Raw genomic sequence first — 15,537 nt, forward strand, 5'->3', positions numbered from 1 at the left:
AAATACGTGGTCGATTAGTAGGGGCTACTAGAATATGAGTTAGAATTAATTGTTGCACTGAATCTGAACATTTCAATAATTAGTTATTAGTTACGTTTATTAAAATTTTTTGCTTCATTGTTAGTTGAGTTGTGTGAATGTAATTCCGTTATTTTCATCAAAAATATTTACGCTATTCGTTTTTTTTTTCATCTGGCGGCACTTTATTGTTGAAATCATAAAAAAAATGATATATTGTGACTGTTAGCTGTGTGAGTTTTCGAATTTTTGAGTTGTCATAACTTTGTTAATAATGAATATTTTTTCATGAAATTTTGGTCACACCTATTTGGAGGAACTCTGAATCCAGTGGCGTATCGATTTTTTCAATAAAAAAATCGCTAATAAAAAATCCCGATTTTCGACTGAGAAAATATATCGTAGTATGCCCTGAAACTTTAATAAACATTTCAAATTTTGTCCCAAAGTAGACCTTTTAGTACTTGACATTTAAAAAAAAATTATTAAAATCGATTTACAACTTCAAATTTTAGGGGGGTGTTTCTATTAAAAATGGGATACACTGTATACCGGGTGTCAACGAATCTATTAGACAAGTCATAACTTTCCGGTCACTTCCGGTTTCAGCGGAAATGGCTCCGGTTCTGAATTTTTAAATGGAACACCCTGTATATTGTAACATTTTTGGATTTCTGAGACAATTCTGGATCAGAAACTGACATTTCCGGAAGTTTTTCAGCCTACTTGATTTTTTCAGAGTCACTTTTAAAATTGCATCTAGGTGGCCATGATCGGACGTAAACTAATCTATGGACCTCAGGTGATATCAGAAAATTGCAATAGCGGAGTTTTAGTGACTAGTGTGTTGAATATGAATGAGACAAGTTTACAAAATAACATTTTCGTGTCTAACTATTATTTTTCAAATGGCGACCATTTTTTGACAAGCACTTTCCGAAAAAAGGATTTTTTGACAAATCTAACGATACTAATTTATTTGCGATTGGATTACAAATAAGAACATAAATTAAATATTACTGAGGAAAATACTCGATACAAATTCATTTACTTTTGTCAAGGGTGCCATGGATAGGAATGATGCATAATATTTTGCGGTTATTTCCATCAAGTCCACTTTGGAGAACAAAACGCTCACCTAGGTTATGACAGTGACATAAGCTTTATGAGCAGAAAGTAGAAGTTTTTCTTGATTTTCGTTAATTTTAGTTTAATTTTTCGTCGAAATAATGTATACTCAAAGTGAAAAAGTGGATATGTTGTTATTGTTTGGAGAATGCCACAGAAATTCAAGGAAAGCTGCTGAGTTGTATGCTCAGAGATATCCCAATCGGCAACACCCATCTCATCAGTATTTTCTCTATGTTGAGAGTCGTTTTAGGCAAGAGGGAAATCGAGACGCAGAACAGAGGTTTGTCATAAATGAGGAGACTGAGATTAACGTTCTTGCTATGGTAGAAGTTGACAAAACGGTTTCTTTAAGAGAAATTAGTAGAGAAATGCAGATAAGTCACGAATCAGCAAGAAAAATACTGAAAAAGCACGGATATCGAGCATTAAAATATCAGTTACATCAACATTTGTATGCTGACGACGGCAATAGAAGAGTAGTATTTTGTGATTGGTTGCTTCAAAATCATAGAGTTAACCCAAATTTTATCAACTTCATTCTATTTTCCGACGAATCACGGTTTACAAATAATGGCATGTTTAATAAGCAGAATTGTCGGTACTGGGCCCAACAAAATCAACATGCAATGAGAGAGGGCAATTTTCAAGAAAAGTTTGGCGTCAATGTCTGGGCTGGTATCGTTGGAAACAGAATAATTGGTCCAATATTGTTTCAAGGTCAGTTAACAGGGGTTAGATACTTGGGTTTTCTTCAAAATGAAATCGAGGATCATCTTAATGATATGCCTTTAGAAGTTTTACGGCAAATTTACTTCCAGCAAGATGGAGCACCACCCCATAATAGCAGAGACGTACTTGATTTTTTAATAGAGCATTTTAATAATAGAGTTATTGCAACCAACGGTCCAGTACGGTGGCCTGCCCGCTCACCGGATCTGACTGTGTTAGATTTCTTCATTTGGGGATATGTAAAAGAAAGGGTCTACTATGCAACAGCCCCAGCCACTCTCGAAATCTTAGAAGAAAGGATTCAACAGGCATTTAGAAGTATATCGCCTCAAATGTTACAAAACGTGTTGAGAGAAACAATTGAACGAGCTGAAATGTGTCTTGAACAAGGAGGGATGCACTTTGAAAATTTACTATAGTGGAATTTTCAAGAACTTAGGATATTGCAAAAAATCTAAGTGCATCGCTGAAATTATTAGTTAAATTTGTTAAATTTTTTGATCCAATCGCAAATAAATTAGTAACGTTAGATTCGTCAAAAAATCCTTTTTTCGGAAATTGCTTGTCAAAAAATGGTCGCCATTTGAAAAATAATAGTTAGACACGAAAATGTTATTTTGTAAACTTGTCTCATTCATATTCAACACACTAGTCACTAAAACTCCGCTATTGCAATTTTCTGATATCACCTGAGGTCCATAGATTAGTTTACGTCCGATCATGGCCACCTAGATGCAATTTTAAAAGTGACTCTGAAAAAATCAAGTAGGCTGAAAAACTTCCGGAAATGTCAGTTTCTGATCCAGAATTGTCTCAGAAATCCAAAAATGTTACAATATACAGGGTGTTCCATTTAAAAATTCAGAGCCGGAGCCATTTCCGCTGAAACCGGAAGTGACCGGAAAGTGAAAAATATGTGAAAACATTCCTCTCCACATACCATTCAACTATACCAAATCTCATTTCAATTCTCCTAATAGTCTAGAAATTATGACTTGTCTAATAGATTCGTTGACACCCGGTATATTTGGAATTATTTTCCAGCAGCTTGCATTAACCTTTGCCGATTATATATATATATATATATATATATATATATATATATATATATATATAAAGTTGAGAATCTTAGCGACTGGAGAAATGTACAGTAATACAAATTCTGATGTAATCAACAGAAATATATGAAATAATAATAGTTCACTTATCAATTTTTCTTATAAATCTATACCTAATCTTAGGAATTTATCTTCAAATATAAAACTTTTTCATAATGAACAAAATATCAAAATATGCCAAAAAAATATTCATTTTTTCAAATAAAGAAATACATGTAAAGTGAGTTCGAATTATATCAAAGAGGTTACGTACAGGCCATCTGCCCATGAATCAATAATGTCGATATATCAAGGAGGTTACGAACAGCGTCATCTGCCCGCGAATAGATCAAGCAATAATGTTGATAATTCTGTAAAATACAGATTCCGAGCTTGAGAGTTACAAACAAACAAACATATATACACACATACAGTCCTTGGACAGGGCTCTGTGATTTGGAATTCAATTTTGGTAATATAGTTTTCAATGAACCTCAAATGTGTTTAATTGACCCTTATAAGATTCGAGTTATTACACAATGAATAAAAGATCAAACGTCAACAATCTCAGTAAAATTTAGACATTCATTTTGAAAAATCAAAAAGAAAAACTTACATCACCCTCCGTTCAAAATTTTCCTCCTTGATTTAAAAATATGTCGAAGTCAGTTCCATCATTTCATGTTATTTATGTTTTTCCTGTTTTCATATAAAACCATTTCTTCATTCATCCTCACGATAGTTAATAGAAAATTTGAATTGAAGGGGTTATATTTTTAGGAGTGATTAATTTTTTGGGAAAGAAAGTTTTTGGCTTTCTACTACTCCATCTGATACAAAAAAAGGGATGAGACAATCTTCCAAAGGAAGGAAGGAAGTAATCAATTTGAAAATTTGTGTCTGAAAGCTACTTCTTTGCATGATCTACACATTCATGTATAGAGTTTCAAATTGATTACTTCCTTCCTTCCTTTGGAAGATTCTCTTATCCCTTTTGTTTGTATCAGATGGAGTAGTAAAAAGCCAAAAACTTTCTTTCCCAAAAAATTAGTAGAAAATGTTATCAAATTATATGCAATCACACATTTATATATTACAGTTGTCCTGAAGAAGGCAATAAACATTGCCGAAAGCTTAATATATATCAAAGAGTTATTAACTGAAACCCCAAGAAAGAACAATTCCAAACTTTGCCTTGTAGGTGGAGTATCCTAAGAGTTGTGATATTCAACAAAATGTCGTTTACCCTAGAAAAACCTACCTTTACAAAAAGTATTGAATTCTACTCCACTTGATTACCCGAGATTTGATTGAAACTTGATTGGTCGCAGGTTTACAGTTGATTAAATTCAATAAGAATTTTGTTATTGCCATTTTCATTGATTTTTTTCAATGAAAGTACGAACACGACAAACAATGACAGAACAATAAAGAAATACTGTACATCACTCAAGAATACAAAATGTGTGAAAATATTTACCCTTTGTGAAACATGGTGGGACAAATAATAAAGAAAAGAATCTCACCTCATTCCTCTGGTCTCTTGGGTTGAAGTTTCTGTAAGGTGCGATAGAGCTACCGTCAAAAATGCAGGTAATCCACCTGTGATCACTGATGGAATCCCAGAGATTGAGAAATACCAAGGGCTTACAGTTGGGATTGCACTAAATAAAGCCATAATAAGAAAACCGCATAAACTTCCTAAAAGACAAACATCAAATAAAGTATTTAGGCTTCACGTTGTATAGGTGTTATTGATATTATCAATTTGAAAATTGTACAAAATGAATATTTAGGAAAATAAAACTCATTTCAAATAGGAAATATTGTTAAGATGATATTTCATTAAATATTGACGCAATCTAGTCCTACCCCAGTTAATCTCATTGAAAATATTTCAAAAATTGATGTTTGAAAGGTAATATGATGCCCAAAGTAAGTAACTGTTCCATTCGATTTGTTTTTTTGAGCCAAAACACAGCACTACAGCTTCTAAGAGCGGTATCTGTGCGAAAGCAGCGATTCACATTGGATTTGAGATCAAATCCATAGGAAAAACGTTCTCAGGAAGTTTATTCCGCATAAACGTAGTTCTTCAAATGAAAGAGTTCTTGAACAGTTCTGAATTACTTCTAGATCCTCATTAAGATATGCAACCTCCTGTTGCCGGTGAAGATGCGCTCTTATGAACAAAAATCTTCAAAATTTCAAAATTGTGCGTGCTGAGGATGGTCTTATCTTTTAATGTGCGATTCCTAGCACGGTAGAGAATATCGTTTCGAGAGTCCGTTCAAGAACCGGTCACTGATCGAAATGATGGTAATTATAGACGCGAAATGTAATGCATAAAAACCACAATCAACAAATCAGAAAAGTAGTTTTTACAGATTCTACTATAAGTTTATCTCGAATGGAATGCGGATTCCCAACCTGACTTCTCAAAATCTATTGACAGTTTTCTTTCTTCGAACTTTTCAACTTCCATAAACCGTTCAGTGAAATGGCTAAGAGACAGTGTGTAACGGTTCAAAATAAATTTAACCGTATATTCGGTTTTGGTTGAGTTAATTTTTGTTGGGAGTCGTAAATTGTCCGTATAGAAGTAAACACCAGTAAGTTCACTCTCCGCCACATTTGGGTCAAGATTCCCCACCTCGAATTTTATGCGCGGCCGAACTACAGCGCAACCGACTGAATCTGAGGCGTTTACCAAGCGAGCCAAATTATTACAGAGTGAGTCGTTGTAGTGGTGATTTTGTATTTGTGAAAAATTTGTGACTAGTTTCAAAATGAGCAAGTGTCACGCTGTGGGTTGCTGTAATTTGCAGGGTGATGTCGGCATTCATTTTTTTCGATTTCCAATTGACAAAAAAGGTATGTTTGTATATTATTTATTATTTAAGATTGAAGTAATGAACATATAACGAAAATCATGAAATAAATTGTTATACACCATATATAGTGAAGTCATTGATATGCAGACTTTTTATTATGAAATTAATTTGATGAAATTGAACTTTACGAATAGTATATGCCTCCAGTATATGCATCAAGTTTTGGTTTGTATCTATAGGAAAACAATTACTTCCACTGAAATCTTTGCAAAACTAAAGCATCAAATGTATATTCATATAACCTTTTTTGGAGCCTACTTTCCATTTACATGTTCCAGATAATCTACTATAAATAGCAAATATGTCTTTTCTTAGATTCTGTCATCAACAACAAAATTTCATTCAATTGACACACATCATAATTAGCAAACTAGGCAACCCAAAACTAAGAAATCTGTATTTTATATTGAAGTTTTGATTTACAACAACCAACCCAATAATATAAAAAAAATATTTCAGAAAAACGATTCGAAACAAAATGAAATTCTGCAAATGCCTTAGTAGTCATGGCGAATTGGAAACAGCCGGTTGCATACTTTCTTACCAATTCATCCACATCAATACTGGATATAAAAAGTATTGTGATTGTTATGGATTGAGAGTTAGGGGTATCATTTCAGATTTAGGTCATAATTTTTATAAACTTGCCAGAAAAGATCTCGAAGTGACTGTAGAGCAGACATATTTCTTTGTTGATGATGAAAAAAATTTACAGAAATGTAGCAGAAACCATTTTTTTGATGACTTTTTGAAATTCAATGAATATACAACGAACAAAAGTCATCTTCAACAACTTTACAACTTGGATACGGAAAAGCAATATAGACTATCACCCAAACTTACTGATTCTCATTTATTTCCAACCAACTATCAAAGGATGAAGGTTAAATTAGTCAGTCAAGTCTTCAGTCATTCGATAGCTACAGCGATGAATACCTATGCCAGTTTCAATCAGATACCATCAGTAGCAACTGGAACGGGTTTTCCTGCAGCTGAAAGAGCAAATGCGCCACTGGAATCAATGAAGTCGCCCCAGAGCGCCAATTAATTTGTTGTTTTTATTTTTATCTTTTTTTTATAATTTTTTAGGCAATTAACTGTAACATCAAAAAAAGAAAAAAACACGACTGGTCAAATGAGATTCATTGAGGGATAGCAGATAACAATTTTGGCATTTCTGCAACTTTGGGAAAACCTACATAGTGAAGGACACTCCTACATATTGACGAGGAATATAAATCAGGACTGTGTGGAAAATTATTTTGGTCAACTTAGATATACTTGTGGAAATGTCAGAAATCCAACTCCTATTCAAATTACCAGATCTTCCAAAAACACATTTACTCTTCAGTATTTCATACAGGCAGAAGGAACTAACTGTCTAGAAGATACTAGTGAGATTCTATCTAGTATTACAGATGCAGACATAAATAGAATGAAGATTCTTGTGGAAATTCCAAAAAATCCCTATAATCCTTGGAGAGCAGAGACAAATGATTATAGAACTCTAGCCACTCCAGAAGGCAACAGCTTGGGCTATGTTTGTAGATATCTTTTGAGAAAATGTTTAAAAAAACATTCATGAGAAGTACCTATGTACAAATTTTGCCACGGCGGCTAGTACGACACTGATTGAAACAAATGTAGGCATATAGTCATTTCAAGGCATATAGTAATACAGTAGCCAAACAGTTTGGAAGTTTATATATGCCTCCAGATTCATTTTTACAATGTATCATTCTAGAGACAGAATTTCTTAATCATTTCAATAATTTGTGTGGCACTGATTGTGATAATTTTCCTTTGGATTATTTATTTTCTCTTTTCAAAAGGGTAAGAATTTATTATACTTAGAAATTTGAAAACAAATGTTAAAAAAAATCAAAAACTCATCATTCTGAAAAACCTTTAAAATATATTAGCATAAGTTTTTGACCTAAATTGTATAATCCCACTATATAAAATATACGTTTATTTCACCACCTTGTCTTATTTTTTATGAATTCCTAAACAGTTCACAATCATATGATACATTTATTGGGAGCTCCTCGTAGCCACAGAATTCAGATCATGGTCACATATTTTTTGATCGAACCTCGTGCAGAGGTGCACAACAGCTCTTAGCCTACAACCTTCTGCTCCGCCACATGCCAGCAAAAAATAAAATCTCGACCCGAAACATCAAAGAGACCGACGGGAGTGAATTTACTTCTGTTTACTTATGTACGGTGGTATAACTGACTTCGGAATTCTAGAAAAGGTCAATTCTCAAACGCCACGTGGGTTGCATATTATTGGTGTATAGCGGAACACCTAAAATTGTCGTATTCATGAGGTTTCACTGGTTGCCGAGTATAATTTACCTCAGAGTAACAAAAGACTATAGACAGGCCTTTTCCATTCTTACATTGAAGGCAGCATAACTTTGTTTACGGGAAGTAAGTTGGCCCATAAAACAGTGGCGGTTGGTTTAGTTGATAATCGGTGAAAATGTATTCTGTTTAAATAGTTCCTACAGAAAATCTGATTCATTAATAATGATTATGGATTATGAAAATGAGGCCAGTTTTTCTACCACCTACTAGATTTTTATTTATGTATGGCTTTATAATAAAGCGTTTACTGGGTTAAAATTAAATTATTTCATATGAACTAATTCATAACGATGATAAATGTTAATTTCAACAGTAATGAACTTTGCTTCCTAAAATCAGATGAAGAAATTTGTGATTCATTCTCAGATTTGATAAACAAGCGGTACGATTTATGAGGTGTAATTTGGCGGCGCCCTATTCATATAGACAAAAATATATTTTTCTGCCTTTCTCTAATCATAGAGAGTGTTTGAGTTCAACCCACCCTATACCCGACTGAGCTGCCGTGCAATATTTTGCGCGTGTCTCTTGTGCGTCCGTTACCGGACCCTTCAGAAATTATATAGCCTTTTAATACATAGTGATTTTGTTGATAAATAAAGGTAAAAAAATGATGGATTTAATAAAGTCTGAAACGTTGGCATGAAACTAAATTGTTTATCTACGATTCTTTTTGATCCCGTTCCCAACCAATCGAAAAACCCGCATTTGTAAAAAAATGTATTCATCATGTCATTCTAGTGATATATATTGGATCAATTCTTTCAGAGGAGTAGTTGAAGAATTACATTAGGTCTTATGAATCAGCTTAGGACAGAATTGAAAATTATATGATCAAAATTGGTAAATTGGTAAAATATGAAGTGAAAATATATCAAAAAATTGAATGCGAATTTAATTTCTTGATATCTTTACATAAACCAAAAAGTTAAATAGAACTGGCCGATACTTGATGAAAATCCATAATAAAACTAATTAATACAGTTTATTGTATGATTTTCACTTTGAAGGGTTTTACAAAAACCGCGACACGTGTTTCGCTATAAAATAGCTTCCTCATGTTTACGAAATAAACTGTATTAATTAGTTTTAAACCAAAAGGGATGGATACCAAAGTAAAATCCGTATAAAAACAAATTTACTGTAAGCCTCTACGTCTGATGAAGAATTCTGTTGTGTCAATTTTGGAAAAAAACTCATTTATCAACTATTATAAGACAGGAAGTTCATAAATTTTGAATGTCTACCTTCAAAGAAAACATTGTAATGTCGAATATACATTATTAATAATCCTTACCTAATTGAAATAGAAGCAAGATAGGTTTCCTTCCAAATTTATCAGACCACGGTCCCAGACATATACAGAGTAGAATCATAGGAACAGACAATACGGTTGATTGTACTGTTCCTACGGTTTGAGCTGTTGGTTCGACAAGTTTCTCTAATGCCTGTGTGATATTGTTGTCTGTGTTTCCCAACAAAGAACAGTTTGATTCTCCATATCCCAATAATATGTAACATGTACGGTATATCAAAAGATTTGCCGAAAGCGAGCCTAAAAATTAAATATTAGGTATTTAGATTCAGTACAATGTTAAATCTTGAACTGGAACAATAAGTATTACTGGTGCTGTGACAAGGCTGTATTTCTTTATATTTCCGTCCAGAGGAAAGGAGGTAGGCATGATTCGCCTAGGGAAGATGTCCGTAATGACAGCAGATGCTTTCAGTGGACTAGCAAACTAAGAAATAGCCTGTACTATTGTTTCGAATAGAGTAAGCCCGTGCGAAGTGGTTACATGGCAAGAATACATGTTCTGTGGTATGAAATACCTCCCGAGCAAGGCGATCTGCCCGCCGAAAACCTGAGGGATTATGTATTTTATATTCATCAAGTAGTAAAAGTGGCAGAAGTGGTAGAAGTGGCAAAAAACAGTTAGTGCACAAAAGTCTTTCATCATACAAACAGTGGAAACACTGGAGAACGAATATCTGCACAACTGATGAATGGTTTTGGCTGGACTAGAGATCGAATCCTATTTCTATTTCAGGTATTTGCTCGAGTGGTGAATGAACTTGGCTTGGTTGCTTGATGTCACATTCTTGAAATTAGTTCAGCAAATATCCTGCACTTCAACTGCTAACTGAAGACTTCGGCTCATCCAAAAACCTGTCCTTTGCTTTCCCCAGGTCAACTGGGTTGAGTTCGGAAACCACGGGACACATAAAACATCATGTTAACTTTAATATCTTGGTGTACCTTAGTAGCGTGATGGATATAGACGTCATTGACATCAGATGCCGGCCCGCCGCGGGATACATAAGACCATTTTTCGAACATTCGTCGGCATAACCAGCAAATGTGATTTCGGTCTACATTCGTCGTTACGTAGATATTGACATTACATCAATATTGCCATAAGCTCTGGTAGATATTCAGTTCATTGCATAAAATGGAAGTTGAGAATTTATTGGAACAACTCTATCCAGCCCCTCTGTTAAAATGGTTGTTCTGATTATATGAGTCCCTGATAGGATGATGCCTTTTCTGGTCTCGAACCTCAGTTAAGATATTACCGGATGCCTCAAAATGAACAAAATCTTTTTCCGATAAATACACAAGGCTGCCATTTTTGGTTCAGAGAACATGTATCTCCGACCCAATAATCACTTTCCCTACTATTCGACGAGTGCTCACTGATCAATGTTGTTGGCACGTCCTCTGAATGTAATTCAACAGTGTGAATAGAGTGTAAAGTGGTAATGAATAAACTGAATGGATATCAAGAAAAGACTTAAGACTATATATCTGAAACCTCTATTACTTGGATGAGTAAACATGGAGCAAGATTTCCATGTTACACAATAATAATGATAGTAAAAATACAATCGGATATTAAAATCCGTATAATCCGTATAATCTACACAGATGGCAGATTACTCTCAAAACTGTCAGTCTGGAAATAACAGCCGACGATTCATGACTTCCACTTTTGTAGATGAAATTACCAAGAAGCTAACAGAATATTTCAAAACTCTCTAGAATCCAGATTCATTTTCAAGTATGGTTTTTTCTCACGAGTTTCAAGTGTTTCCATACCAAAAACGATAGACAATTCGAAGTATTTTGTTAGATTTCAGATATAGTAGGTGAAAAATTGACTCAGCTCACACAAATTTTCATGAAACAGAATTGCTCCCAGTTCAACAACTTACTCAAGATGAGTCTAACAATGCAATCGTGGTTCAGCGTAGTACTTCTGATGAGACCTGTGGTAGGTCGAAACGCGCTGACTGGTTCTGAATTGCATACAAATCAGACAATTCAATTCAGCCAATACGAACGAAGCCACCCTCAGTGGTATAAAACAGGAGATATATTCCAAAAACGTAGTATCTGATGTGAGGAGAACTGGAGCACTTCCTCCGTTGCCTGTTCGCCTAAGATAATGTCTACCGCAGTAGAAGACGGTACATCAGGCATAAAAACCTGCAGACCATGGCAAACAAACTCGGAAAATAGCTTTGTCATAGTTACCTCAGGCCGTGAAAGATTTTTTATTAAATCTGTTTAAAATCTGTTTTTTTCTTAACAAGCTGTCGCACCCCTACGAACTACAACCCTCAGAAGTCGAAACTTGTGCGAGCTAAGGACTAACGAGGTCTTACCTTTTAACGTGTGATTTCTAACACGGGTTGGACGATTGCAAGTGGAAATGGATTGTTCAGCCTGGGGCTTGAACCACCGACCAACACGGCGGTTGATTTGAGTGAGTGAACAAAGCACCCATATCGAACCGACCGACTACCGACCGACCAATTCGTATATTCGAGCAGTTGATTAGCTATAGAAAACACAATCTATTTTGAGACGTTTCTGGAAATATTTCTCTATAACATGCGTTTCTGCTTGAAAAGTGAAGATGTATCGTAACTTACAGTCTCAAGTTTGCGATGGATTGTATATTTTTAGATTCAATACTGTTACTTTCAAGTTTTTTTTTCAAGTTTTTTAAGATTGACAATACTTCCACTCGGCAAACGTAAAGAGCAATGTTTCGAAAGAAGTGTGTCATCAAAGTTAGAATGAGTTTGATATATGAAATGTTTTTCTCGGAACATATGAAAAAATTATTTTACAAAGCCATGGTTGTCAGACATTAAAATTATTTCTCTCCTCTGAGAAGCTTAATTAACGCATATAATATTAAAAAGATAAACTATTTAAAAATGTAACTAAATCAATGTCTTGAAGTGTTTTTTATATTTTTTACTCTCTTTACACTTGGATGGTTCACCAGATATATTTTTCATTTCCCAACACTTATTCAAGAAATTGAGGCAGCAAAAAATAGTGTGTTCTAATTTTATTCAATTCAACCCAACCAATATCTGCAATCAGTATAGTATTTCCAAAACCAATTGGAACAGCACAGAGAAGGAATTCCCGCCTCGACATAGGCGTCGGCATATTATTTTTCAGTGGTAGTTTTTCAGTTACTTATTCTTACAATCATAGCAATTGATCACCCCATGAAAAAGTTATCTAACTGAATTTTTCCACCATGGGTAATTATGAAAAACTTCGAAATTCAAGGTAGTTGATTTCCGAGTCGAAAACTCTAAAATACAATGAAAACATAAATAATGACACCGAATTCTCGTCAAACATATATTTACAAAATGATAGAGGCCAACAAAATTGCTAGAAAAATCAAAATTCTTCTTCGCTATATTCGGATGAGGTGGAATCATCATCGGGTTGAATAACGATCGGATTTATGGAACTTTGCACATAATATTTGTTCTCTTCTTTTATAACGTGGGCCACACAGTTCTTCCACACATCACTATTACCTACTTCATTCACCATTCGATTTATATTGTCAAGCACTATAGCATTCAAAGTCGGTGACTGACTACATTTCCGCAACCTTTCTTTCATTGTGGCCCAAGCCATTTCAATTGGATTGAACACACAATAGTATGGAGGCAAACGTAACAGAATATGACCACGTATTTCACAAATCGAATCAATAATATACTCTTTTTTGAAATTACGTTGTTTTATGGTCGCCAGTAATCGCAAGTTATAATAATCATTATTCCGATCCAATCCCGGAGTACCTATGTGTTTGTGGAGTTGTTTCCTAGCTGTGTCTGCAAGTGGCGCAGTGGAAATACCACTGAATCAATTGCAGAAAGAATTCGTGACTAGTTCGAATTATATTTATTTGTGATTCTCAGACGGTTCACTCCGTTCTGAAGAGACCATGATCGGTACTGATGATGGGTCTATCGGTCTATCGGTTGGACGTAGCGTCCAAATGAAATAAATTTCTGCTTTTCCTAGTGGGAAATAACTTGCGACGAATCCTCCAAATCGAAGACGTTGCACAGGTGCCTGATAGTTGAACTTCAACTTTCTGCGCGGCATTAGCTGGGTTATTTTTTGTTTTTTCGTCGGGTATCTGCCACACGTTTGTCCGAAATACGGCTAATAGCGCTGTGTATTAGAGTGAGGAGAAAAGGAAGCCGAACATACCGGCGCCATTATGCGTTACGTTACCAAGCGGTTGACCCTCCCATAAGAAGTTATCACACAAAATAAAATTACAGTTCATTTACCACTTACTCAACCAGCTACTATGGTCAATTCGAGAGAGTTCATGTCAAGTAATTATTTCTCGGTCCATCTCATTATAATATTCAGGAATTATGCTCGGAAAATGTAATGAAACTCAATAAAATGAATCTATTCAATATCTCAATGAAATTACTCATTTTAGGTTTTTACTACAGTCCTCAAAATTACAATTGTTTTTCAAACAACTTATCCTAAACTAAATGAAACATTACAACTAAATATCTTTATGAAGAAAAGAGAAATTGAACTTTCTGTTTTTTTACCACTTTTATTTGTAAATAACGTTACTGCAGTTTCGTCCTATACGGACATTTTCAAACTTATACAATAAGTATATACAGTATACGTCCGTATACGACGAAATTGCAGTAACGTTTGTTACAAATAAAAGTGGTAAAAAACAGAAAGTTTCATTTCTCTTTTCTTCATTATGATTTCCTACCACTTAGTAACGGCTACACCCATCAATTTATATAAATATCTTCAGTTTGTTTCTACTGGAGTCAGAGTGTAGTTTGGAAAATAATTCAATTCTAACACATTAGTGTGTTATTAGGTACAAATTATTTATGAAAATTCAATATTCTTTAGGTTGATGAATTATAAACTACACAAACTCATTGAAACCTCCTTTATAATCCATGACTCATTACCAGATATACTCATTAGGTATTTAGGATAATTGTTCAAAATTCAAAAAAGAAAATGGTATGAGCTACCTCATCTCAATCATACCAACGATAAAATGGATTTTTTAATAAATCTTTTCACTTAGATTTCGAATGAAACAGTTTTATGCAAGATGTTGCAGATAACTAGTTATGAAGTATGAACAAGAGTTGGAGTACTGCATTTTATCTGTCAAAGTCGCTGTAACTGCTTTTCAAAAACTTACCCGTTAATGACATTCCAAAAAATGTTAGTAACACGGGCACTTCAACAGAAAGTTTTTTGAACCAAGCCATGTTACTGTTAAAAATCCTTTATGTTAATGAATTATAAACTACACAAACTCATTGAAACCTCCTTTGTAATCCATGACTCATTACTAGATATACTCATTAGATATTTTAGGATAATTGTTCAATCATTAATTTTATCAAGTTGCTATCCGATATATAGGTATACTCAAAGTAAACAAAGGCTATGAAACACTAAACGCCGAAACGTGACTACTGATACTGAAAAATTGTAACCATCATCGGGCTTTATGGTCCTTTGAAAACAACCTCCAAACACATGTGGCAATATGATAAATTTGAAACATTTACTGAAATGAATACAACAGAAAATAAAATAATACTTTACGCACTCAGCGATAACCAACTTTTGTGGCTATTCAAAAGACTGATCGGAACAAAGCGTATTTTGCTTGTGTCTAAGTACACGCTAACGTTATTAATAGCGGTGGAGTTGTGTGTTTCGGTTAAATTTTTTATTGAAAAGTGTCACCGTATGAATAAGTGTTTGGGAGCTATCATGTTTGAACCACTATCAGTAGGAGATTTTGTTAATGGCAACATCTTGCTCGTATCTTTTGTTAAAGCAAGAATACTAGGCTTTCAGGAGTCTCAGGCCTGAATCAATTAGATGTGTAAACGTGTATAAATCAAGTACGTATATATTTAGTGAAAGTAGTGATACAA

At 34.3% G+C, this 15,537-nt stretch overlaps 1 protein-coding gene across 3 annotated transcripts in view; it reads right to left on the reverse strand.

Moving 5' to 3' along the window:
- The window catches only part of LOC111513036 (probable peptidoglycan muropeptide transporter SLC46), a 35,091-nt gene extending 19,894 nt beyond the window's left edge, over positions 1 to 15,197 (reverse strand). For all 3 annotated transcript variants that reach the window (XM_023169196.2, XM_023169195.2, XM_074180537.1), the window contains exons 1-3: positions 14,787 to 15,197; positions 9,542 to 9,799; positions 4,502 to 4,676 (exon numbers count right to left, since the gene is read on the reverse strand). In XM_023169196.2, coding sequence (XP_023024964.2) covers positions 4,502 to 4,676; positions 9,542 to 9,799; positions 14,787 to 14,856 — 503 coding nt within the window. In that variant the 5' untranslated portion in view covers positions 14,857 to 15,197. The remainder of the gene's footprint in view (positions 1 to 4,501; positions 4,677 to 9,541; positions 9,800 to 14,786) is intronic.
- Positions 15,198 to 15,537: the final 340 nt, after the last annotated feature.

Source organism: Leptinotarsa decemlineata, unplaced genomic scaffold, assembly GCF_025532065.1.
Source record: "Leptinotarsa decemlineata unplaced genomic scaffold, Ldec_3_MD MMD2_tig00026299_RagTag_RagTag, whole genome shotgun sequence".
Taxonomy (NCBI): Eukaryota; Metazoa; Arthropoda; class Insecta; order Coleoptera; family Chrysomelidae; genus Leptinotarsa; species Leptinotarsa decemlineata.